This window comes from Phyllobates terribilis, unplaced genomic scaffold, assembly GCF_046119375.1.
Source record: "Phyllobates terribilis strain yellow unplaced genomic scaffold, ASM4611937v1 Scaffold_1__5_contigs__length_1240528914, whole genome shotgun sequence".
Taxonomy (NCBI): Eukaryota; Metazoa; Chordata; class Amphibia; order Anura; family Dendrobatidae; genus Phyllobates; species Phyllobates terribilis.
The window spans coordinates 1147178129-1147205113 of record NW_027362761.1 but is presented as its reverse complement, the minus strand read 5'-3'; the positions used below and the strand labels follow the sequence as shown (position 1 = coordinate 1147205113).

At 42.7% G+C, this 26985-nt stretch overlaps 1 protein-coding gene across 7 annotated transcripts in view; it reads right to left on the bottom strand.

Annotated features, from left to right (window-relative positions):
* PPP2R2C (protein phosphatase 2 regulatory subunit Bgamma) overlaps window positions 1-26985 on the bottom strand; it is a 255847-nt gene that overhangs the window by 112568 nt on the left and 116294 nt on the right. For 2 of the 7 annotated variants that reach the window (XM_073648119.1, XM_073648129.1), the window contains 2 exons: window positions 25339-25368; window positions 18552-18657 (listed from right to left, as the gene is read on the bottom strand). The exons of 2 other annotated variants lie outside the window; for them this stretch is intronic. In XM_073648119.1, coding sequence (XP_073504220.1) covers window positions 18552-18657; window positions 25339-25341 — 109 coding nt within the window. In that variant the 5' untranslated portion in view covers window positions 25342-25368. Of the gene's footprint in view, window positions 1-14969; window positions 15965-18551; window positions 18658-25338; window positions 25369-26985 lie in introns of those variants that run through there. 3 more of the 7 variants (XM_073648163.1, XM_073648146.1, XM_073648138.1) reach the window with 2 other exon arrangements.

The following is a 26985-nucleotide window of genomic DNA, read 5'->3' as shown; positions in this document are numbered from 1 at the left end:
GTACATGAAAAAAGCAGGATCCAGCCACGGAAATAATGGAACAAAAAATAACGCGTTTCGGAACCGATTTGGTTCTAAAATGCGTTTTTTTTTAATGCAGTAATTATTTTTTATTTTATTATTTCCGCAGCGGCACCCATATAGATCTTGCTTATATCATGTGCACAGTCTGTCATATTTTTTACTTTCATAAAGCAGTGCTATGGTCCTCTGTACAGGGGGCGGCCAAGGCAGGTAAAGACTGTAAAGGGGCTGCAGCACTAAATCAGGCATATGGCCCATTCACTACACCGCTAAAGCCCTATTCACATGTCAATTTTTAATTTCATTATTATAATCCATTACAGGACCTGTTTCTTTGAATGGATTTTTCTGTTTCTTAAAGGGGTTGTCCAGGACTTTTTTTTTTAACAACGTGCCTAAGAACTAACAATGAGGTAGTTGCTAACTACCTGCTTGTAGTGCCTGGCGCCTATCTCCGCCAGGACAGAGTAGTCACAGACAGAGTAGCGGTTTCTCATCTGCTCTGTTGACAGGGCATGCTAACTGCGGGAATTCGGCTGTCAATTGACATGACGTCGGAAGTCATGCCCAGTAGACAGAACAGCATGGAAGAAAAAGAGATGCTGTGTTGACTTGGAACAGCTGAGTTGCTGGCAGGGGTGGTCGATGATCGCTTTCTATCAGCGCTAGGTACAACAGGCAGGTAGTTGCCTCTGTTAGCAACTATCTGCCTGTTAGATTTTAGGCCCTGTAGAAAAGCCAGGTAGGCTACGCTTAAATTCTGAATAGATCACCTAACTAGCCCTGCATATAACCAGGCTAGCTGTTCTCCTTAGTTAGTCAGCTCACGGAAGCTGACCAGACTGGATGTGTTTTGGGGCTAAATAGTGAGACAGGCCAGAATTCCTCTCTGAGAAGAGTCTGCATGTGTACAGAGAACCACAAGTATTAGTGGTTGCTGTGGACAATAGCTATTTTGTTTAGCCGAGCTGGGGCTAGCTAAGCTGTGTATGAAGAGCCAGGGTCTGTTCTGACACTCGGCTCCAGCTCTGCAGCGAGCGTGAGCCAAGGGTCAGTGCGATGTGCTCTGATCCTCTTGCATCAGAGAATCAAAGCACAGATGTGGAGGAGACGGGAATCGCACTGCACTCGGGTGACATCCGAGAGCAGTGAGATGTTTCACACGCACCCATAGGCTTATATGGGTGCGTGCGATCTGAATTTCGCATTCAATCTTTTTTTTTCAGTCCGATCTCGATCTGATTGAAGCTGAAAAAAAAACGCAGATGGGCACACAATCATAGAATAATATTGGACCAAGTGAAATCCAATTTTTTTATCGGATTGCATTCGTCCGATTTGTTCGCAAGTGTGAGCGAGCCCTAACACTGTGCATGGTCAGAACACATGAGACATTCGGAGGCATTAGAAGCATTCGGAGGCACCTTTAGTAAAAATGGTTCCATGCTAGACGGAACAAACACACACAAAATGGAAATCAAAGGTTAAAAACTGAAATTTTGGTTATAGTTTGGTATCCGTATTTTACATGTCCAATTTTTTCCTCCAGTATCCGTTACAAAGTGATCCCAAACAGACATGAGAACAAAGCCTAACGTAGCATACCTACTCTGTTTACATTGCACACTGTTCATCAACTTGGCATTAGAATGGCGAGCTATGTTAATGGTATAGCGTGCCGACTGACAGGTTAATGCAGGGGTCTCAAACACGCGGCCCGCGGGCCGCATGCGGCCCCTGAGGCTGCTTTATGCGGCCCGCAGGCACAGACCCCTTGACGATCCCGACCTGGTCCAGGAGGAGCCGCCGACAGCAGCGCAGCATTGCCGCACAGAGACTGTTTCCCAGCACTGCATTTCCAATGCCAGCCGCCGGCCAATCAGAGGCCAGCAGCTGATATCTGCGTGTCGGCGCAGCGAGTATGACGTCATTGCCATATGCAGATGACATTGAAAATGCTGTGCTGGGAGACAGTCTCTGTGCGGCAATGCAGCGCTGCTGTCGGCGGCTCCTCCTGGACCAGGTCGGGATCGTCAAGGGGTCGGACTCTGTGGTGCCTGCGGGCCACATCTGCAGGAAGACCGCCGAGGGAACGGAGGACAGGTGAGAATCATCTTTTTTTTTTTCTATTTTATGTGTGTGAAGAACAGCACAGGGGGCACAGAGCCACAACATGGGGACCGGGATGGGGCACAAAGCCACAAGAGGGGACCTGGATGGGCACATACCCACAGGATGGGGACCTGGATGGGGCACATAGCCACAAGAGGGGACCTGGATGGGGCACATAGCCACAGGATGTGGACCTGGATGGGGCACATAGCCACAAGATGGGGACCTGGATGGGGCACATAGCCTCAAGATGTGGACCTGGATGGGGCACATAGCCACAAGATGGGGACCTGGATGGGGCACAGAGCCTCAAGATGTGGACCTGGATGGGGCACATAGCCTCAAGATGTGGACCTGGATGGGGCACATAGCCTCAAGATGTGGACCTGGATGGGGCACATAGCCACAAGATGGGGACCTGGATGGGGAACAGAGCCACAAGATGGGGACCAGAGCCACAAGATGGGGACCTGGATGGGGCACATAGCCACAAGATGGGGACCTGGATGGGGCACATAGCCACAAGATGGGGACCTGGATGAGGCACATTAGTACAAGATGGGCGCCAGGATGGGGAACGTTGCCACAGGATGGGGACCTGGATGGGGCACATAGCCACAGGATGGGGACCTGGATGGGGCACATAGCCACAAGATGGGGACCTGGATGGGGAACATTGCCACAGGATGGGGACCTGGATGGGGCACATAGCCCCAAGATGGGGACCTGGATGAGGCACATTAGTACAAGATGGGCGCCAGGATGGGGAACGTTGCCACAGGATGGGGACCTGGATGGGGCACATAGCCACAGGATGGGGACCTGGATGGGGCACATTAGTACAAGATGGGGACTTGGATGGGGAACATTACTACAAGATGTTTGCCATTATTACTATATGATGCTAATTGTAAGACAATATTACTGTATGTGGCCAATTGGGGGAAATAAAATTGTAAAAAAAATAAAAAATAAAATAAAGCATGAAAAAATATTGGGCACTAAAAATGCTGCTTTATATGTAAACTAAAGTAAACACAAAAAAGTGCACGTTTATTATCGCCACATCCATAACGACCCAAGCCATAAAAAAATAAACACGGCAAAAATGTTCAAAAGGTGTATACAAAAAAAATGGTATCACTAAAAATGTCACATTGAACAAAGAATGCGGCCCCCCAAATTCCAATTTTTTCCATGTGCGGCCCATATACCCAGCCGAGTTTGAGACCCCTGGGTTAATGTGTGCTCTATCTGTAAAGATTGTCTGGGCTGCAGAACCAGGAACATGAAATGAAATAGGGAGAACCCGTTTTCATACTGGAGGTGAAGACAGCTGATTACACTTGGGTCACCCAAACATTTCTGACTATTAAATCCATATGTCCTATTGGGCATAGATGGAGTTTGTTGAAATGAATCAACCTCTTTAAAGGGAATCTTTCAACAGGGTGCACCCCTCTAAGCCACATATATGTTCAGGTAGCTCTTGTAAAGACCAGTCCTTCATACCTTTATAAAATTATGTGCTCCATAATAAGAAATCCACATTTAAATCAATATACAGTACAGACCAAAAGTTTGGACACACCTTCTCATTTAAAGATTTTTCTGTATTTTCATGACTTTGAAAATTGTACATTCACACTGAAGGCATCAAAACTATGAATTACCACATGTGGAATTATATACTTAACAAAAAAGTGTGAAACAACTGAAAATATGTCTTATATTCTAGGTTCTTCAAAGTAGCACCCCATCACACTTCCTCTTGGTCAAATAGCCCTTACACAGCCTGGAGGTGTGTTTGGGGTCATTTTCCTGTTAAAAAATAAATGATGGTCCAACTAAACGCAAACCGGATGGAATAGCATGCCGCTGCAAGATGTTGTGGTAGCCATGCTGGTTCAGTATGCCTTCAATTTTGAATAAGTCACCAGCAAAGCACCCCCACACCATCACACCTCCTCCTCCATGCTTCACGGTGGGAACCAGGCATGTAGAGTCCATCCGTTCACCTTTTCTGTGTTGCACAAAGACACGGTGGTTGGAACCAAAGATCTCAAATTTGGACTCCTCAGACCAAAGCACAGAATTCCACTGGTCTAATGTCCATTCCTTGTGTTCTTTAACCCAAACATTCTGCATGCACATCAATTTATGTTCCAGTTCACACCTTCAGGATTTTTTCTTTGCAGTTAGTATGCTTGAGTGCATATAAAAGGGTGTGGCAGCGCCCTTTGTCTGGGCTGGGACGCTGATCCTGCCTCGGTTTTATGCTTGCACCAGGGATCCAGTCTCTCTGTCCTTGTCCATATGTATGTCACTTGACAAATGGTAAGGTTTTTAATATTAGAGTTAGGACTGTCCCACAAGGGATGCCGTGACGTGGCGGGACAGCTTTTACATTATTTTGATCAAAATTATGTTAACTAAATACCCTTTATTATTTATTATTATTTTTGCACTGTGCGATCTATACATTTACTTTTAACCATTTGGGTATTTTTCTTGTCTTTGGTTTCTCTTTGTCTAATGGCCTTGTGTGAACATGCATTTACATTTTGCATGCACATCAATTTATGTTCCAGTTCACACCTTCAGGATTTTTTCTTTGCAGTTAGTATGCTTGAGTGCATATAAAAGGGTGTGGCCGCCCTTTGTCTGGGCTGGGACGCTGATCCTGCCTCGGTTTTATGCTTGCACCAGGGATCCAACCTCTCTGTCCTTGTCCATATGTATGTCACTTGACAAATGGTAAGGTTTTTAATATTAGAGTTAGGACTGTTCCACAAGGGATGCCGTGACGTGGCGGGACAGCTTTTACATTATTTTGATCAAAATTATGTTAACTAAATACCCTTTATTATTTATTATTATTTTTGCACTGTGCGATCTATACATTTACTTTTAACCATTTGGGTATTTTTCTTGTCTTTGGTTTCTCTTTGTCTAATGGCCTTGTGTGAACATGCATTTACATTTTGCATGCACATCAATTTATGTTCCAGTTCACACCTTCAGGATTTTTTCTTTGCAGTTAGTATGCTTGAGTGCATATAAAAGGGTGTGGCCGCCCTTTGTCTGGGCTGGGACGCTGATCCTGCCTCGGTTTTATGCTTGCACCAGGGATCCAACCTCTCTGTCCTTGTCCATATGTATGTCACTTGACAAATGGTAAGGTTTTTAATATTAGAGTTAGGACTGTTCCACAAGGGATGCCGTGACGTGGCGGGACAGCTTTTACATTATTTTGATCAAAATTATGTTAACTAAATACCCTTTATTATTTATTATTATTTTTGCACTGTGCGATCTATACATTTACTTTTAACCATTTGGGTATTTTTCTTGTCTTTGGTTTCTCTTTGTCTAATGGCCTTGTGTGAACATGCATTTACATTTTGCATGCACATCAATTTATGTTCCAGTTCACACCTTCAGGATTTTTTTTTGGGAACCAGGCATGTAGAGTCCATCCGTTCACCTTTTCTGTGTTGCACAAAGACACGGTGGTTGGAACCAAAGATCTCAAATTTGGACTCCTCAGACCAAAGCACAGAATTCCACTGGTCTAATGTCCATTTTTTGTGTTCTTTAACCCAAACAAGTCTCTTCTGCTTGTTGCCTGTCCTTAGCAGTGGTTTCCTAGCAGCTATTTTACCATGAAGGCCTGCTGCACAAAGTCTCCTCTTAACAGTTGTAGAGATGTGTCTGCTGCTAGAACTCTGTGTGGCATTGACCTGGTCTCTAATCTGAGCTGCTGTTAACCTGCGATTTCTGAGGCTGGTGACTTATCCTCAGAAGCAGAGGTGACTCTTGGTCTTCCTTTCCTGGGGCGGTCCTCATGTGAGCCAGTTTCTTTGTAGCGCTTGATGGTTTTTGCAATTGCACTTGGGGACACTTTCAAAGTTTTCCCAATTTTTCGGACTGACTGACCTTCATTTCTTAAAGTAATGATGGCCACTCATTTTTCTTTACTTAGCTGCATTTTTCTTGCCATAATACAAATTCTAACAGTCTATTCAGTAGGACTATCAGCTGTGTATCCACCAGACTTCTGCACAACATAACTGATGGTCCCAACCCCATTTATAAGGCAAGAAATCCCACTTATTAAACCTGACAGGGTACACCTGTGAAGTGAAAACCATTTCCGGTTACTACCTCTTGAAGCTCATCAAGAGAATGCCAAGAGTGTGCAAAGCAGTCATCAAAGCAAAAGGTGGCTACTTTGAAGAACCTAGAATATAAGACATATTTTCAGTTGTTTCACACTTTTTTGTTAAGTATATAATTCCACATGTGTTAATTCATAGTTTTGATGCCTTCAGCGTGAATGTACAATTTTCAAAGTCATGAAAATACAGAAAAATCTTTAAATGAGAAGATGTGTCCAAACTTTTGGTCTGTACTGTACAACTGAGGCCGCATCTGTGTGATGTTAATGCACTAGCAATCTCGGCGCATTCTCAACTGATCACTGAGCTCGCATCTGCGCACTGTTCTGCACTTCTGTGGGCATTACAGCCTCTTCTGCATAGACAAAGTTTCTGCCTGTCCCATGCATAGAAGGATTTTTAAGTCAGTGCCCACCTGTCACGGCTATGTCAGGTTTGACAGACAGTCTCATTCTGGATCCAGCTGTAGAAGGTCACTGTGCTTGGCCTTGCAGACACCTTCTTGATCCTTTCATCATCCCTTCCTCTCTAGGACCCAGCGGTGATCTCCACCCTCTGCTGCTAATTGACACACCCTTGCTGGATCTTTAAATACACGCAGTTTCTCCAGAGAGTTGCTGGTGATAGAGTTAATTCATCTGTTCAGGTATGGAATTCTAGTAGTTGGCTAGATTCTCCTTGGAGTTCCTTTTTTGATTGTAGTCGTTATCTCTCTGGTGTCTTCTCAAAGCTAAGTGTATCTCCTTATATGTTTCCCTTGTTTGTCTTTAGTTGCAGTGGGGCTGACTAGTGCTCACCCCTCTCCCCTCCCTATTTAGGGCCTAGCTCTAGGGTCAGCCAAGGCTAAGGTATCCTCCTCGGCGATAGGTGCGAAACCTATTTAGGGACGATAGGGAAGTCAGGGTGTTGTTAGATCTGCCTAGGTGTCTCCACTTCCCCTTTCCCTAGTTGCTGGGCTTTCCCCCTTTTCTCATATTCGTACGCTGGGTTCTTCCCATACCTAGCATGACACCACCTCTGGGATCCATTACTCTTTGATAACTGGGATGACGCGCCCCCAGGGCAATGGGGTACTCTGCAGCTGGGCCTATGGGTGCCGGTGGGGGGAGAATATCACGGTGGCTGGCCTGGTCCGTGGCCCAGGGCGGTCAACCAAAAACGGGGATTATTTATAGGGGATTTGTAAAGTGTTCGTGACGCCACCTGTGGAATGCGGCTAAAGGGAGCCGCCGCTGCGGAGCAGTCCTCTGGAGCTGATGTTACTGCAGCAGGGATGGTGTGGCTCTCCACAGGAAGAGCTAGCTCCAGGGCAGTGTAGATAGGGTCGGTTGCGCTGGGCGTTGTAGTGCAGGGGGAAGATGGCGCAGCTGAAATATTGGACGGAGGCAGTCATCCGAGTCTTTACTCACAGTTGTTAAGTTCCTCAGGTTGAACTGTCCAGCTTACAGCCTTCCACGTCGCGCTGCGTTCACCAGAGCGAGGGTTCAGCTCTTCCTCACGGAGTTTAGGAGCACCTGACAGAACCCCGCTTTCTTGTGTTCCTCTCTAGACCGTCTTCCCGCTGGGTCTTCTCCCTCCTGCCCTGCGCTTCCTCACTCTCAGTCCCGCTCGGGTGCTCTGAATTCCCTCCTGTCTTACTGGAGTTCCTGGACCTGCTTGACCCTCACAGAGATTAGAATGAGGTTTTGGCAACTGAACTATATACAATTATATGAAAAAGTTTGGGCACCCCTATTAATCTTAAGCTTAATGTTTTATAAAAATTGGTGTTTTTGCAACAGCTATTTCAGTTTGATATATGTAATAACTGTTGGACACTGTAATGTTTCTGCCTTGAAATAAGGTTTATTGTACTAACAGAAAATGTGCAATCTGCATTCAAACAAAATTTGACAGGTGCATAAGTATGGGCACCCTTATCATTTTCTTGTTTTAAATACTCCTACCTACTTTTTACTGACTTACTAAAGCACTTTTTTTTTTTTTTTTTACCTCATTGAGCTTTGAACTTCATAGCCAGGTGTATGCAATCATGAGAAAAGCTACTTAAAGTGGCCACTTGCAAGTTGTTCTCCTGTTTGAATCTCCTCTGAAGAGTGGCATCATGGGCTCCTCAAAACAACTGTCAAATGATCTGAAAACAAAGATTATTCAACGTAGTTGTTCAGGGGAAAGATACAAAAAGCTGTCTCAGAGATTTAACCTGTCAGTTTCCACTGTGAGGAACATAGTAAGGAAACGGAAGAACACAGGGACAGTTCTTGTTAAGGCCAGAAGTGGCAGGCCAAGAAAAACATCAGAAAGGCAGAGAAGAAGAATGGTGAGATCAGTCAAGGACAATCCTCAGACCACCTCCAGAGAGCTGCAGCATCAACTTGCAGCAGATGGTGTCACTGTGCATCGGTCAACTATAGAACGCACTTTGCACAAGGAGAAGCTGTATGGGAGAGTGATGCGAAAGAAGCCGTTTCTGCAAGCACGCCACAAACAGAGTCGGCTGAGGTATGCAAAAACACATTTGGAGAAGCCAATTTATTTTTGGAAGAAGGTCCTGTGGACTGATGAAACCAAGATTGATTTGTTTGGTCATATAAAAAGGCGTTATGCATGGCGGCAAAAAAACACAGCATTCCAAGAAAAACACTTGCTACCCACAGTAAAATTTGGTGGAGGTTCCATCATGCTTTGGGGCTGTATGGCCAATGCCGGCACCGGGAATCTTGTTAAAGTTGAGGGACGCATGGATTCCACTCAGTATCAGCAGATTCTTGACAATAATGTTCAAGAATTAGTGACAAAGTTGAAGTTACGCAGGGGATGGATCTTTCAGCAAGACAATGATCCAAAACACCGCTCCAAATCTACTCAGGCATTCATGCAGAGGAACAATTACAATGTTCTGGAATGGCCATTCCAGTCCCCAGACCTGAATATCATTGAACATCTGTGGGATCATTTGAAGAGGGCTGTCCATGCTCGGCGACCATCAAACTTAACTGAACTGGAATTGTTTTGTAAAGAGGAATGGTCAAAAATACCTTCATCCAGGATCAAGGAACTCATTAAAAGCTACAGGAAGCGACTAGAGGCTGTTATTTTTGCAAAAGGAGGATCTACTAAATATTATTGTCACTTTTCTGGTGAGGTGCCCATGCTTATGCACCTCTCAAATTTTGTTTGAATGCAGATTGCACATTTTCTGTTAGTACAATAAACCTCATTTCAAGGCAGAAACATTACTGTGTCCAACAGTTATTACATATATAAAACTGAAATAGCTGTTGCAAAAACACCAATTTTTATAAAACATTAAGCTTAAGATTAATAGGGGTGCCCAAACTTTTTCATATAACTGTAAGCCAGAAGCCTCTGGTTTTTCCAGCCGAGACTTGAAGTTACACGACTGGTCCAGGGGCCGGTCCCCTTCTTGCGGCCTACGATCCCCCTGTCTTCTGACAGATTTGGGGCGTACGGGTGCCATCCCGCACTCGCCGTACCCCCTAGGATCCCTTTACTAGAACGGAGCCTACTCCTCTGCTCCCCTGCTGGGCCTCTAGGACTGGGCCCTACTTATGGAGCAGAGCTCCTAAAGAGACTCTGCTCCCAGACTGACTAACACTCTCTTCTCATCTCTCTTACTGCACTGCCACCCTAAGATGGCTTCCCTTTATATACCTACTACTATGGTGCTCCCCTAAACTGCTTCCTCCACCCACACCCACTACTGGTTCCCCCTACCTTTGAGTTCCCCCCACTCCAGCCAGGGACAGGGCTCAGCAGGAAACACAGTGCATCTTGCCCTTCCAGCCGGCCTGGAGTAGTGTAGTGTTGAATGTGAGTGTTGGGGTTCCGGGCAGCACTCCCTCCTTACCTGAGAGAAGGGGATACCACACCTCTGGGTGAGGTGCAGTACCTCTGTGGCGACTGAACCCTCAGGGGCGCCACAGGGACCCATCTGATGCCACATTGAATGGAAAAGTGGCTGGGCATGTGCAGCGCTCTCTACTCTGTAAGTTCTGTAAATAGCCTAACAATCTTGCATTGCCAGCAGTCAAAGAAACCCGTTGTTGAGCTAGTGGTTAAAAACATTGGGCGGCATGTATCAGATATTTATAGCAAATTCTGTGTAATACACTTTAGTTATGCTCTTGAGCTTTTATGAGGACATGTTATTCTGTAAACAGAGCTTATATTCTTAAAGGGAACCTGTCAGGGCAATTTTATTACTGAAATCAGTGGTATGGCTGCAAAGGTTGTAGCATAAGAATAAAAATGATACTTGTTTTGTAGTGATCCGATATGCCAGTGCTAAGAAATTAAGCTCTGAAACCACATGCAAATTAGGTAGTGCATTGGAGAGCACTTTCAGGCTAATTTGCATGTGGTTTCAAACCTTGATTTCTCAGCGCTAGTACATTGGATAATTACAAAACAGGTATCATTTTTATTGTTATACTATGACCTATATAGCCATGCCCCTAGTTTGATTAATAAAAATGCCCTGACAGGTTCCTTTTAAGCAAAACTGCTATTGGTTTTTATTTTAATGCATGCCGTAGTGTTTTTCTAGTGAGGATTGCACAGGATGAGCAGTATATATGTTCTCGATTAATTCTGTTGATCTTTTACCATTTAGCACAGAAGAGATTGCACAAGATATCAAGACTTAAAACAGGCCGCTACCACCCACACCCAGTACTGACGTAAGACATATGGGATGCAATGATATTATGTAGTGGAAAGCCTGCAGTAACTGTAATCTAACCCAATTGTCTTGCTCAGAATAACTCCTGCACTTCAGTGCACTGAAAGCCTCAAGATCACAATATGTAAAAAATATAAGAAACGGAGATATTTCGAGGTGAAGTGCAGCACTGTGTGAATTATTTGCATATCGAAGGGATAGGGGAATATGGTGTTAAAACAATTCAGAAAAAGCAATGGGTCCAATAATTTCTATAGGACAGAAGTCCTCCAAAGTGGCCCTGAAGAGAAAGTGTCATGAAATGTGTTAGCGGAGGATAAGAATTTATAAGAGAGGTACATGTCTAGCCCACTTTAGGAGTATTTTAGCTACCACATTAAAAGGGTTATCCGGGACTTTTTGAGTTTTTTGGATATAGCCTAGGCTAAGAACTTACTGGCAGGTTGTTGCTAACTGCAGCATGGTGGCTCAGTGCAGCACTGGGTTCGGCATTTTCTTTTTTAGCTGGGGCTCTTATCTCTACTGGTCGAAAAATCGGCCCTTCTATGCATTCAAGCTAAGGTTGAGCCACCAACCATCTCACATCAGTTCCCAATAAAACATTTGTTGGCAGGTTCTCGGACACCCCCACTTCCCTTAACTCCCTCCCCAATCCAGGAAAAACCAGGCCATCGGTAAGGGTCGGCGAACACCTCCATACCCGGTGACAATCAGGGTCTTCCCAGGGATGAGTTCTTCAGGTAATACAAACTTCAGGTGGAAAAGTGTTTGTTCTGCGCTGGTGTCCTTGAGCCCCACAAAGACGGTGTCGCCCACAGTAACCGGTTGCAATTTTTCACGGACCCTCCCAACCGCCCCACAACTGCAGTAGGTCCGTTGGCCGTAGTAGTGGGGTTTCTCTTCTGCTTCTCCATGCAGGTGAGGCTGATGTGACCAGTTAGGTTGCAGGTATAGCACCGGCGGTAGTCAGATGCAGGCAGGGTGCTGGAAGATGAGGCGGGACCTCCTGAGCACCTGCTGGAAGGGCATAGGGGGTGGTTGTCAGCTTACGCTCCTTTCAGCTGTCAGCAGCTGACTTCCACACCTCAGCTATATGGTTGGCTTCACAGGTATCGGCAATCTGCGCTGCTTTAGTGGCCTCCTTTGGCTCCTGGTCCATCACCAACTGTCGCACCTCCACAGGGCAAAGATGAAGGAATTGGTCCTTCACCATCAAGTCCTTTAATTCCTCAAAGGTGGTAACTGATAGTCCCTGGACCCACTGCTTGAACTTGGTTCTGAGCCCATCCACCAAATCACTGTAGCTGTTGTGATGTCCACTTTGGAGGGTCTGAAACTTTTTTCGGTACACCTCAGGAGTCAGCTGATACTTATTTGTAAGGGCCTGTTTGATGGTCTCGTAGTCTCCATCTTGATCTTGATTGAGAGTGGCAAACACGTTCACTGCCTTGCCTCTCAGCCTTGGGATTAAGTATCGTTCCCACTGGTCATCGGGCAACTGGTACTGTCTGCAAGTCTTTTCAAATCCCAGCAGAAATATGTCCAAGTCCCCGTCCCTTTCCATCATAGGAAAATGCTTGGGACAGGGTTTAAAGCTGTTGACATTTATGGACTCACTGCTCAGTGAGGAAGATCTCTGCATCTGGAGTTGGGTCCACTTCAGCTGGTGCTCTCTCTGACCTTGTCGCTCAGCCGCCTCTCGCTCGGCTTGGGCCTGTCACTCAGCAGCCTATTGCTCTTGGTATTGCTGAATGAGCCTCAACCGTCTCACACGTTCATCTGCACTGAATTGCAGTAGAGCCATATGCAGGTGGGGATCCACGCTATCCTGGTTGCTTCTGTGGCTTGCATCCGTAGTTGGGACCCCTGCAGCAGTGCCGCCCAGGCCTTGGCTCACCTCTCCTTAATCAGGGCTCAGGTGACGGGCTTGATCTGCGTCAAATTGCAACAGTTCTGTAATCAATTGCTGCCTGTTTTTGCCAGTGGAGTCAATCTGTTTCATTGTACAGATGGCAGCAAGAACCTCCTTTTTATAACAGGCCTCCCCAACTGCAGTCATAATTGCCAAACAAAAGATAGGATAGAAAAACAAGAGAGGAGGAAGGGGTGTAACTGCTACACGTTCAGTAATGTCCCAGGTGTTATTAAACACTGAGTTTGATCCTCAAAACTCTGCATGGAATCCTTGCAAGGAACCGTGCAAGTTTTCAGTGACAGGTATGATTTCTCAAACCAGATCACAGATGCTCTACAATCCCACCGCTTGCTAACAATTGTCAAGGATATACAGCCAGGGGGGTTACATTGAACCCTCCACTGTTACCACTTTGTCACAGATGACACCGGAAAGATCACACACATCGCACCGCTGCCACCAATTTGTCAAGGTAACAGCACGCAGCTGCCTCCAATCGTCAGGACGATACAAAATTGACCAACGATTGATGAACGATGCGACAGTTCCTTTCACTACTAGGCCGATTATTGGGAAACTTACAGTGACCGTATAGTAAATACACCGATTCCAACGCATGGAATATACTGTATATAATATATATATCTATCTATCTATCTATCTATCTATATATTTATATACATACAGTCCTGGCTGAAAATGTTGGCACCCTTGAAATTGTTACAGAAAATGAAGTATGTCTCCCAGAAAATTATTTAAATTTCACATGCCTCGTAATATACATGTTTATTTCCTCTGTGTGTATTGGGACAACACAAAAAAACAGAGAAAAAAGGCAAATTGGACATAATTTCACACAAAACCCCAAAAAACTGGGCCAGATAAAATTGTTGGCACCTTTCTAAAATTGTAGGTAAACAACTTTATTTCAAGCATGTGATGCTTGTTCAAACTCACCTGTGGCAATAACAGGTGTGGGCAATATGCTGGCTGATATGGGCATAAAAGGGGACAAACTTATGGTGTGGCACCCATGCTCCCCTGACCTCAACCCCATTGAGAACCTCTGGAGCATCATCAAAAGGAGTGTCTATGATGGCGGGAGGCAGTTCACATCTAAGCAACAGCTCTGGGAGGGTATTCTGTCCTCATGCAAAACAATTAAAGCAGAAACCATCCAAAACCTGACAAATTCAATGGACGAGAGAGTTCAGAAGCTCCTTTCGAACAAGGGGTCCTATGTGCAAATGTAACATCACCTAGAATAAAGTTTTGTGTTGGAAACTGTTTGATTTCAGTTTGCAATAACCTGCTAATGCTTATAATTTCAAAAATTACCATTTTTTTTGTTCTTTATTAAAATGAAAAGGTTGAAAACTCTGCTGTGCATAATAATTTGGAACATGCATTTTGAGTGCAGTTTGAGTTTTTTATTTTTTTAAAAATATACTGTTATCATAGGCAGTTTGTACAAAAACCTTTCAATTGTACTCTAATAGTTATTTGACTGGAAAATTACAATGACTGCAATTCATATAGGTAATTTGGGAAAATCTGAGAAAATATTATTTGCATAATAATTTGGAACACAGTGTAGTCTCCAGCTCCTGAACATTCTTACCCAGACTGTTTTAATTTATCTACGGATTGTTTCCTACAACTCCTTGCTATCTCCAAGATCTTTTACTAGTGCTTGCTGTTTCTGTTTGTTCTCCTTTGGCTACTGGTTTCCAGCAGTACTACGCCAGTATGGTAACAGGATACTCATCATGGATGCCCCAGAGGGAGGAAAATTGAAGGTGCGTGTAACTAAGATGAACTGTTTGCTTACCAACATCTATACAGATATGCAAACACTAAAAACAAAATACATGGCATTTGAAAATCAGACAAATCATAACGTTAAAATTTTTGGACAAGCTACACAGGATCTACATAATATTGTGCAAGATCTAAGCAATAAGATTACACTGCAGTCTGAACAAATTCTTCACTTACAAAATCAACATATTGCGCCGGCCTCTCCACCCACCTTTCGACTGCCACCTTTTAGGTTTGGTGGAAACCGTGACAAATTTAGTGGATTCATCGACCAGTGCAGATTGTACTTTGGTGCACACCCTGCTCACTTCCATACTGACAGATCAAAAGATCCAAAGTATTGTGTATCATTATGCTACTGACAAAAAGCATTGGTCTGGCCCAGCCCCCTTACTGAAACTCATGATGATCGACTTAATGATCTGGAGTCTTTCCTAGCAGCTATGAGCCAGGTGTTTGATGACCCTAATCATTGTGCAACAGCTTCAGCTACACTGATGGTGCTACGTCAGGGTAAACACTCTTTTGCAGAGTACGCCACAGAATTGAAACGGTGGGTAATCGCTACCGAATGGAATAATGCTGCAAAATTATCTTCTTTAAGAACGGACTCTCCAGCACACTCAAAGATGAACTAGCCTGGGACAATGCACCCACAAATTTTGATGACTTCATTCACCATTGGATTTGTACAGACAACCGATTATCAGAGAGAAGATTGGAAAAGTGGAATTCAAACGGGTCCCGCAACAATAATCGTTATTCACTTGTTTCAACCACCAGTTCTGGAGACTTTGAGATAAAGAGTCCTCACATATCTGAAGCTGAATCCATGCAGGTCGACAGTCTATTAAAATGTGAAAGTGCTGAGAGAAAAGAACGGAGACTTCAGGAAAATCAGGGTTTTTATTGTGGTAAGACTGACTGACCACTTTCTTGTCAATTGTCCTTCGCGATTAGGTAAGACAGTGGCAGTGATAGCAGATTCCAATTTTTCCGCCGAAGAATCAGTCTTGTCTGAACCACCGCCTCCAGTGAATGCTGTCATCTATTCAATTTCTTCTATTCCACCCAACATTAAAAAAGAAAACAAGGACTCTCATTGCTTCATTTCTATCAAGTTTCAAGTTGATTCTCAATGGATTTCCACATCTGCCAAGGTTGATTCAGTAGCAAACTCTCCTCCAGACCCGGGTACCATAGAACCTGTAAAAAAAGAATAAAATAAAAAATAAATATTATACTTACAGTACCTTCTGATGGCCCCCGGTGTGCTTGTCTTGGCTTGCCGGCAGATCGCGGTGGGCTCAAGGACCTGACGTCATTTAGTCATGTGACGGCAGGTCCTTCAGTGTACCGCGAGCTGCCAGCAAGCCGAGAAGCATCGAATAAAGACACCGAGGGCCATCAGAAGGTAAGTATGATATTTATTTTTTATTTTTAAACATTCTTTCGGACACACTATATAAATCCATGCAGTTTGCATGGATTTATATAGTGTGACCAAGTTGTCAAGCACTTTCCAAGTGATGCTAAAATCGCTTGGAAAGCGCTTGACAACCCGCATGCGGAAATGCATGTGAAGAACGCTTCACATCCGCTTGTCCCTAGCAGGAAAAACGCATGTACAATCCGCATGTATAATCCGCATGCGTTTTTTCTGCCAGGGAGATGCAGAAACGCTCAGGAAAAAATCCGGAGCATTTCTGCATTGTGGGCACATAGCCTTAGACAAAGTGATGAATGGAAAACAGCATTCAGATCACGTTATGGACACTATGAGTACTTAGTCATGTTGTTTGGCAATGCACTTGCGACGTTTCAGTATTTCGTTAATGACATTTTCAGAGACTTAATCAATTTGTAGTCCTTTATCGGGATGATATACTAATCTTTTCTAATTCTGCAGAAGAGCATCAGAATCATGTGAAAACTGTGCTAGAGTGTCTAAGGACGCACCATCTTTATATTAAGCTGGACAAATGTGAGTTTCATCAAACAGAAATCCAGATCTTGGGCTATATAATGTCTACTCAAGGATTGCAAGATTCAAGCTATCACTGAGTGGCCAAAGCCAAAAAACGTGAAAGAAGTCTAATTATTTGTGGGCTTTGCCAATTTTTACAGCTGTTTTATTAAGAATTTTTCAGGTATAATCACGCCAATCACGGAATTAACAAAGAAAGGCATATTTATTTGGTCTCCTCAAGCACAAGATGCTTTTTCTTGCCTGAAGACTAAGTACACCACAACTCCTATACTGTGGATGCTTCAGACAGTGCAGTAGGGGCCATTCTATCACAAAGAGCAGGAACAAAAGATTTGCTACATCCTTGTGCTTATTTCTCCAGACGTTTGACCATGTCAGAGAATAATTATGATGCGGGGAACAAAGCTAGCTATCATTGCTGCTTTCAAGGAATGGAGACATCATCTAGAAGAAGCAGCTCAACAAATTGTTGTTGTAACTGACCATCGTAACCTTGAATTTATCAGGTCTGCCAAATGTTAATCCCCCCACCAGGCTCGATGGAGCCTCTTTCTTAACTGATTCAACTTTATCTCTTACAGACCTGGCTCCCGTAACGGTAAGGCTGATGATTTATCTAGGATCTTCTCCAAAGATCTTTCTACAGCAGCACCACCAACAACTATTCTGCCTGAGTCAAACTTCCTGTTGGTGATCCATACCAAAGACTTGCTGAAAGATATACGGGAAGCATACGAGACAGACCCAATTCTTCTGTATCCACCAGAAGATATAACTCTTATCTTTCAAAATAAAGTATGGATTCATAATCATTGCATCTATGTTCCAGAAACTGTGAGACAAAGTATTAAAACTAATCCATGACTTCAAGTTAGCAGGACACAAGGGAATTAAAAAAAACAGAATTTCTGTCTCGTTTCTTTTGGTGGCCCAATTGCCAAAAAGATGTCAAACAATATGTATCTTCCTGTAGCACCTGTGCCATGTATAAAACTCCCCGCACATCACCAATGGGATTATTGCAGCCTCTTAAAATTCCATCTTGTCCTTGGGGCTTTATATCTATGGACTTTATAGTCTAATTATCAGTTTCCAAGGGAAAGAGTTCAATCCTAGTAGTGGTGGACCGACTCACCATAGCAGCAACACTTTGTCCCTTGCACTGGTTTATCTTCTGCAAAAGAGACTGCTGATCTTATAATTCAAAATGTGTTTCGTATTCATAGGGTTTTAGACAAAGTCGTCTCTGATCGTGGAACACAATTTACATCTAGATTCTGGAAGAATTGTTGTGCAGCATTGGACATTGATGTCAGTTTATCTTCTGCATTCCATCCCCAATCTAATGGTCAGACTGAATGAACAAACCAAATCGTAGAGCAATATCTCAGATGCACCATTTGTCATCTCCAGGATGACTGGGTTGATTTGCTTCCTATGGCAGAATTTTCATACAATTCTCAAAATTCTTCGACCAAACAAACACCATTCTTCGCAAATTCTGAGTACCATCCAAGTATCCTTCCTAATATTCCCAGAGAAACGCCTATCCCTGCTGTCACCTACAGAATACAATCCCTAAAACAGAATCTAGAAATACTAAAATGCACCACAAGAATTGCCCAGGAGAAATATAAGGAAGCAGCAGACAAATCTTGCAGACCTTCTCCAAGCTTCAAAGTGGGTGATGAAGTATGGCTTTCCACCAAGAATTTGAAACTCCATATACCCTCACCAAAACTGGGTCAAAAATGTATTGGTCCATTTAAAATAATTGGACAAGTTAGCTCAGTAGCTTTTCACCTTCAACTTCCCAGAACAATGAAGATACATCCAGTGTTCCATGTCTCCTTACTAAAGCGATTTGTTCCAAATCCTTTTCCAGGGCGTTGTCTGCCTCCTCCTGATCCTATTGAAGTGGATGGGAAAGAACATTACACAGTTGAAAAGATCCTGGATTCCAGAATATTCAGAAACAAGTTGCAGTACTTAATAAAGTGGCAAGGGTATGGCCCTGAAGATAACTCCTGGAAACCTGTAGAAAATCTCAGTGCTCCTCGACTGCTTAAAGAGTTCCACCAAAAATACCCACATAAACCATTCCAAGCATCGTGCGGATGTTGAGATTGAAAGGGGGAGTAATGTCAGGATTTTTGTTGCCTTCTACAATTTGACCACTAGTGGCCGCTATTGTTCATTTTAATAATTGTGCTGCAGTTTCACTCCTTACAACTGGAGGCTTCTGTTGTGTTCTGCATTTGCCTTTTACCAAGATGACGGATTCTGAATCTATGGAATCCATCTTGTTTCCTTTTTGGACCTACTTAAAGCCGCATGGATCTCTCAATCATTGCTTGAGTATTGGGTCTAGCTGTTAGCCTAGTTTCAGTCTCCAGCTCCTGAACATTCTTACCCAGACTGTTTTAATTTATCTATGGATTCTTTCCTACAACTCCTTGTTATCTCCAAGAACTTCTACTACTGCTTGCTGTTCCTGCTTGTGCTTCTTTGGCCACTGTTTTCTAGCAGTACTATGCCAGTATTGTAACAAACGGTCAGCAATGAGCCTGGATCTAAATCCCATTGAACACCTGTGGAGAGATCTTTAAATTGCTGTTGGGAGAATTGGGAGAAGGCACCCTTCAAATATGAGAGACCTGGAGCAGTTGTCAATAGATGAGGGGTCCAAAATTCCAATTGAGAGGTGTAGGAAGCTTGTTGATGGTTATAGGAAGTGACTGATTGTAGTTATTTATTGCAAAGGGTGTGCAACCAAATATTAAGCTAAGGGTGGCAAAAATTTTGTCCCACCCAATTTTGGGATTTACTTTAGAATTATGCAATAGTTTTCTGGGAGAAATACTTCATTTTCTGGAACAATTTCAAAGGTGGCAATACTTTCGGCCATGACTGTATACCACGGTATTGTCACTGCCAAGCTCCACAATAACCCCAGTTAAACTACTAGCTGCCACCACCAATTGCTTTACAAGCCAATTGGACACACCTTACAGGTAGCATACGGCTTTATACGTAATTTATAGAGCAAAAGGAACAAAGCTATTACATTTTTATATATTTAATCCAAAAAGTAGACAGTGTTTATAAAATATACAAAAGATTTTACAAAAGGGACAAAACAATGCAGCATATACAATTTCATAAAAGAAAAAGGAATAACAAAAGAAAATTACTAAAACTGATCACGGAAATGGCTCAGATTTATGGAGGGAAGAACTCCAGTGAAAAGTGGATCAATCCTACACAGCAATGTATCTTCCTGGCATTGAACAAAGATCATAATTTGGTATTTGCCTTTTATTAGCACAAGTTATACCCACATGCCTCCCCTCGGTGACTAATTACAGGGCTGGTCTTCAGAGAGCTATAGGATGTGTCTTAGTCTTAAGAAATTATGAGATTCCCAACTTCTACGATATCTTCGCCTCTGAAGGTCCTCGGCAGGAGATATTCCCATCATCTTTCCTATCATGATTTTATCTGTACATAGATGGGAGACATGGCATAGATATTGTCATCTCTCTGTCCAATATCCATTTGGTGGACCCTGGCCATCGCAGAGATGCAAAACCATGCTTTGCGTTTGCCATTTCATCACATTTTCGAAAATATGACTTTCCTAACTATTTTATCAACGCAGCTCATAAAACCTCACTTTATAATTTCTATAAAGTAGATAAGGGAATTTTAAGTTTTCTTTTTTCATCTGGGACTCTTATCTCTGCCCTTCTATGCATTCAAACTAAGGTTGGCCTCACATCTGCTAGCCATTAGGACTTTCCTTATTTGCCTGTTTCCATAGGAGGGATCAGCTGCAAAAGGAGTCATGTAAAGGTAATTTGTTAGACTGCAAGCTCTTGGCTAATTATGATAACAGACAGGATATATAAGTCTAGAATAGCCTTAGTGGCCAGTGTGAAAATTGCAGGATTTCTCTTTTTTCATAATAGATTGTATTCTGAAAAAAAATGGCTACATTTTAAAAAAAAATACATGTAACACAGAAAACGTGATTTAATAAATAGGTCATTTTCTTTAATACTAACTGTATGTATGCCTCAAAGGTCTAAGTCATTTTAGATACTACAGGGCTGTATTTCCACCTGCATTTACAGTTATATGAAAAAGTTTGGGCACCCCTATTAATCTTAAGCTTATTGTTTTATAAAAATTGGTGTTTTTGCAGCAGCTATTTCAGTTTGATATATCTAATAACTGTTGGACACAGTAATGTTTCTGCCTTGAAATGAGGTTTATTGTACTAACAGAAAATGTGCAATCTGCATTCAAACAAAATTTGACAAGTGCATAAGTATGGGCACCTCACCAGAAAAGTGAAATTAATATTTAGTAGATCCTCCTTTTGCAAAAATAACAGCCTCTAGTCGCTTCCTGTAGCTTTTAATGAGTTCCTGGATCCTGGATGAAGGTATTTTTGACCATTCCTCTTTACAAAACAATTCCAGTTCAGTTAAGTTTGATGGTCGCCGAGCATGGACAGCCCTCTTCAAATGATCCCACAGATGTTCAATGATATTCAGGTCTGGGGACTGGGATGGCCATTCCAGAACATTGTAATTGTTCCTCTGCATGAATGCCTGAGTAGATTTGGAGCGGTGTTTTGGATCATTGTCTTGCTGAAAGATCCATCCCCTGCGTAACTTCAACTTTATCACTGATTCTTGAACATTATTGTCAAGAATCTGCTGATACTGAGTGGAATCCATGCGTCCCTCAACTTTAACAAGATTCCCGGTGCCGGCATTGGCCACACAGCCCCAAAGCATGATGGAACCTCCACCATATTTTACTGTGGGTAGCAAGTGTTTTTCTTGGAATGCTGTGTTTTTTTGCCGCCATGCATAACGCCTTTTTGTATGACCAAACAACTCAATCTTGGTTTCATCAGTCCACAGGACCTTCTTCCAAAAAGAAATTGGCTTCTCCAAATGTGCTTTTGCATACCTCAGCTGACTCTGTTTGTGGCGTGCTTGCAGAAACGGCATCTTTCGCATCACTCTCCCATACAGCTTCTCCTTGTGCAAAGTGCGTTGTATAGTTGACCGATACACAGTGACACCATCTGCAGCAAGTTGATGCTGCAGCTCTCTGGAGGTGGTCTGAGGATTGTCCTTGACTGATCTCACCATTCTTCTTCTCTGCCTTTCTGATGTTTTTCTTGGCCTGCCACTTCTGGCCTTAACAAGAACTGTCCCTATGTTCTTCCATTTCCTTACTATGTTCCTCACAGTGGAAACTGACAGGTTAAATCTCTGAGACAGCTTTTTGTATCCTTCCCCTGAACAACTATGTTGAATAATCTTTGTTTTCAGATCATTTGACAGTTGTTTTGAGGAGCCCATGATGCCACGCTTCAGAGGAGATTCAAACAGGAGAACAACTTGCAAGTGGCCACTTTAAGTAGCTTTTCTCATGATTGCATACACATGGCTATGAAGTTCAAAGCTCAATGAGGTTACAAAACCAAAAAAAGTGCTTTAGTAAGTCAGTAAAAAGTAGGTAGGAGTATTTAAACCAAGAAAATGATAAGGCTGCCCATACTTATGCACCTGTCAAATTTTGTTTGAATGCAGATTGCACATTTTCTGTTAGTACAATAAACCTTATTGCAAGGCAGAAACATTACAGTGTCCAACAGTTATTACATATATCAAACTGAAATAGCTGTTGCAAAAACACCAATTTTTATAAAACATTAAACTTTAGATTAATAGGGGTGCCCAAAGTTTTTCATATAACTGTATAATTTATTCTCAGCTGTAAAAAAAGAGAATTACTTAATAGCTATTCTTATCGATGACTCATAAGATAAATGTCAATTTCTGATGTTTTTATAGATTTTTAGTATGTAAGAGAATAGAAACTGGATGCAATACATTTTCTTCTCCTGATAAGCTGTCACATGAGGTTCTCCTGATCAGCTGTATATCTATCATGAATGTCCCATACTGGCACATTATGCAGGTATAGTGGGTATTAAAAGAGCAATGGAATGTAGGGTCAAATGCTATGTAAACATAGCCTTAAAGGGGTTGTCCAGACTTGGGGCTCAAGTCTGCAGTCACTCAAAGTGACTGCAGACTTGTGACAGCGAGCACAATGCCTGATGTCAGGATTCTCCAATGCTGGCGCTGGGAGCGAGTGGTCATGTAACAGCAAGTATGAGATTTGTATACTTCCAGCCACATTTAGACTAGATGTGTATGGCCTCCCTCATCTCACTTGTATTTAATGAAGCTGCAGTTAGGTTGACGCGTGACCGAAAGTATGCGATTTGCTTCCGGCACCGTCAAACTCTGACTGCAGACTTGAACCCCAAGCCTGGACAACCCCTTTAGGGCTAAAGTCAGACCCCCCCAGGGATGAGCAAGTTATTGCCTGTGGCTAGGGGATGACTTGTTAATTATGGAAGTAACCCTTTAACAACCTTCAAATATGCATAATAATTACAAGATATTGACCAGCAATCTACCAGTATATATGTACAGTCAGACTTGGACTGGCCCACAGGAGAAGAGGAGAATCCTCTGGTGGGCCACCAGCCTCTTATATGAGCAGTACTTGGCACAATATACAGTGCCTACAAGTAGTATTCAACCCCCTGCAGATTTAGCTGCTTGACACATGCGGAATTAACTTGGCATTGTGACATTTGTACTGTAGATCAGCCTGGAAGTGGGAAATGCACTGCAGCAAATTTTGTTTTTGGTTTTTTTTTGTTTTGTTTTTTTAAAACGTAAAAAGTTAATTCAGAGAGTCATTTATTATTCAACCCCTCAAACCACAAGAATTCTGTTTGGTCCCCCTAAAGTATTAAAAAGTAGTTCAGGCACCAAGAATAATGAGCTTCACATGTGTGGATTAAAGATCTCTTTTGCCAGCCTTTTCTGACTATTTAAGACCCTCCCCAAACTTGTGAACAGCATTCAGACATGGTCAACATAGGAAAGACAAAGGAGCATTCCAAGGCCATCAGAGACAAGATCGTGGAGGGTCACAAGGCTGGCAAGGGGTACAAAACCCTTTCCAAGGAGTTGGGCCTACCTGTCTCCACTGTTGGGATCATCATCCGTAAGTGGAAGGCTTATGGAACTACTGTTAGCCTTCCACGGCCAGGACAGCCTTTGAAAGTGTCCTCCCGTGCCGAGGCCAGGCTTGTCCGAAGAGTCAAGGCTAACCCAAGGACAACAAGGAAGGAGCTCCGGGAAGATCTCATGGCAGTGGGGACATTGGTTTCAGTCAATACCATAAGTAACGTACTCCACCGCAATGGTCTCCGTTCCAGACGAGCCCGTAAGGTACCTTTACTTTCAAAGCGTCACGTCAAGGCTCGTCTATAGTTTGCTCATGATCACTTGGAGGACTCTGAGACAGACTGGTTCAAGGTTCTATGGTCTGATGAGACCAAGATCGAGATCTTTGGTGCCAACCACACACGTGACGTTTGGAGACTGGATGGCACTGCATACGACCCCAAGAATACCATCCCTACAGTCAAGCATGGTGGTGGCAGCATCATGCTGTGGGGCTGTTTCTCTGCCAAGGGGCCTGGCCATCTGGTCCGCATCCATGGGAAGATGGATAGCATGGCCTACCTGGAGATTTTGGCCAAGAACCTCCGCTCCTCCATCAAGGATCTTAAGATGGGTCGTAATTTCATCTTGCAACAAGACAACGACCCAAAGCACACAGCCAAGAAAACCAAGGCCTGGTTCAATAGGGAAAAAGTCAAGGTGTTGGAGTGGCCTAGTCAGTCTCCTGACCTTAACCCAATTGAAAACTTGTGGAAGGAGCTCAAGAATAAAGTCCACATGAGACACCCAAAGAACCTAGATAACTTGGAGAAGATCTGCATGGAGGAGTGGGCCAAGATAACTCCACAGACCTGTGCCGGCCTGATCAGGTCTTATAAAAGACGATTATTAGGTGTAATTGCAAACAAGGGTTATTCCACAAAATATTAAACATAGGGGTTGTATAATAATTGACCCACACTTTTATGTTTAAAATTTAATAAAATTCAACTGAGCAACATAACTTTTTGGTTTGTAAGATTTATTCTGCTGTTCATAAAACCTACTCTCGTTTGCAGTTTGAAGGCTCTAACTTATTTGCATCTTATCAAACCAGCTAAATCTGCAGGGGGTTGAATACTACTTGTAGGCACTGTACTTGTTCACTGTGTACAGAAAGGCAGCATCTTATTCATTTATCAATCTACCCAGTTCATTGTTATATAAATTTGTGATTGTGAATAATGTCACATTTGCATGTAGCTGAAAAGTGGGGCCCCGGAATTGGTTACTGGTGGGCCCTTGCAGTCCGACACTGTGTATCATATATATCTATATATAAGCGGGTCTGAAGAACATTTAGAGGTTTTATTTAATTTATATTGTCAATCATTAAGAAACCCTTTAGATTTATGGTCTGATTTAATCACATATCAGTACATTCATTGCATATTCATATAAATGATATAAAATAAAACACAAATAAATGCAAGGAACAGTCATCTTGTTTAATAAGAGAAGATGGGGAGACCTACCATTGCTTGTTGTTATGATGTCAAGGCAGCCTAATGCACCAGGCACAAAAGAAACAAAAAGAATACAAACTTAAAGTCTATTAACTGTAGTCACCCAGATGAGACACCAAACGAAACACACCAAAGTACACAGCCCACAGTGGTTTATCCACTGACAGTGGGTTTGATGATGAACAGTTCAGGAAAGGGGGGCGCAAACATAACAGATGTACACCACGATACAACACAAAAGCAGATACAACAAAATATCACAGATGCAAACAGAAAAAGTACATGTATGTTCTCCACAATACTCATCCTCGGAACTTTCCTCAGCGTATTGTTCTAGAGTCCTGTGCCAGTTTTCCAAAGTTTTGTTGCTACATTATCGTAAGTTATGTTAGATCTGCCACACTATTCTCCCTCTCAGACAGTAAAATGAAACCCAACATATCTCACCGGGGTCCATTGGGTGGTATCTCTCATACCAAACGTCATGGCACCCGTTAGAAGACATATTGTATGGCTGGGTGTTATTGTATTGGGAGTTGGGTGATTCTTCAGGGGAAAAGTGTTGGTATGTCACTGACCTTTTAGAAGTCATTATGCCATTCTCTTGGGATGTGCTTACAAAGTGTCATCAAATTATTTTCCTGGGACATTTACTGTTGGATCATAACTTTTTTTGGTGTTTTTTTGCCTCCAAAACCACAACACCACTAGTTTTACTCCAGTGATAATTAGCCTTACCAGTTGTCTAATTTAAGAAAAAAAAATTAAAGGGAGTCTATCACCACAAAATTATGGTTCAAGATGCTTTTGTACTCTCAACCTTTTACAAAGCAAGTAGGAGTTTTAGTTATGAGCCATAGGCTGCACTACTAAGAATAAGAGATTTTTTTTTGTCTATAGAGCTAAATGGTATTCTTCTTTACAGGCATATTGTACTGGTACATAGAGATATACCTTTATATACTAGTGCATTTATATATACCTGTAACATATTAATTACTAAAAAAGTTATGAAATACCATTGAAATAATCACATTTTTCATTTTTTATACACTTTTAAAAGATAAATGTAACAAATCAATACATAACATAAAAATATTTGGTTTCTCTATAATAGTAAAAACCCTTATAATATAGTGAAACCCATTATTTATGTTGATGGGTAAAATGAGTAAAAAATTGTGTGTTTTTTTCTCCATTATTATAGGTTTTACAAAATGCCACTTAAAGGGGTTGTCCACTACTCAGACAACCCCTTGTCAATCAATATATTCTCCCTTATAAAATAACAACACCTTATGCTCACTTCCGGTGCCAGCGTTGTTCCATTGTTATGTCACATGATCCCTGTGGCCAATCAGTGCTGGCTTCACTTTCTCCTCCTTTGACAAATCTGACATCCGGAGGAAGTCAGAGCTGCGGCTGCTCTCTCACTTTCTCTAGAATTCAATTACATTCGTGGGAATGGATAGTAAAGACAGCACTGATTGGCTGCAGGGATCTTATGACATAATAATGTCACATGAGCCCTGGGAGAGCCAGTGACAACACCGTTGGAACAGCGCTGGCACCAGAGGTGAGTATAGGTATTGTTATTTTACTGTAGGGAAGCATAGGGATTGAGAAGGGTTGTCCAAGTAGTGGACAACCCTTTAA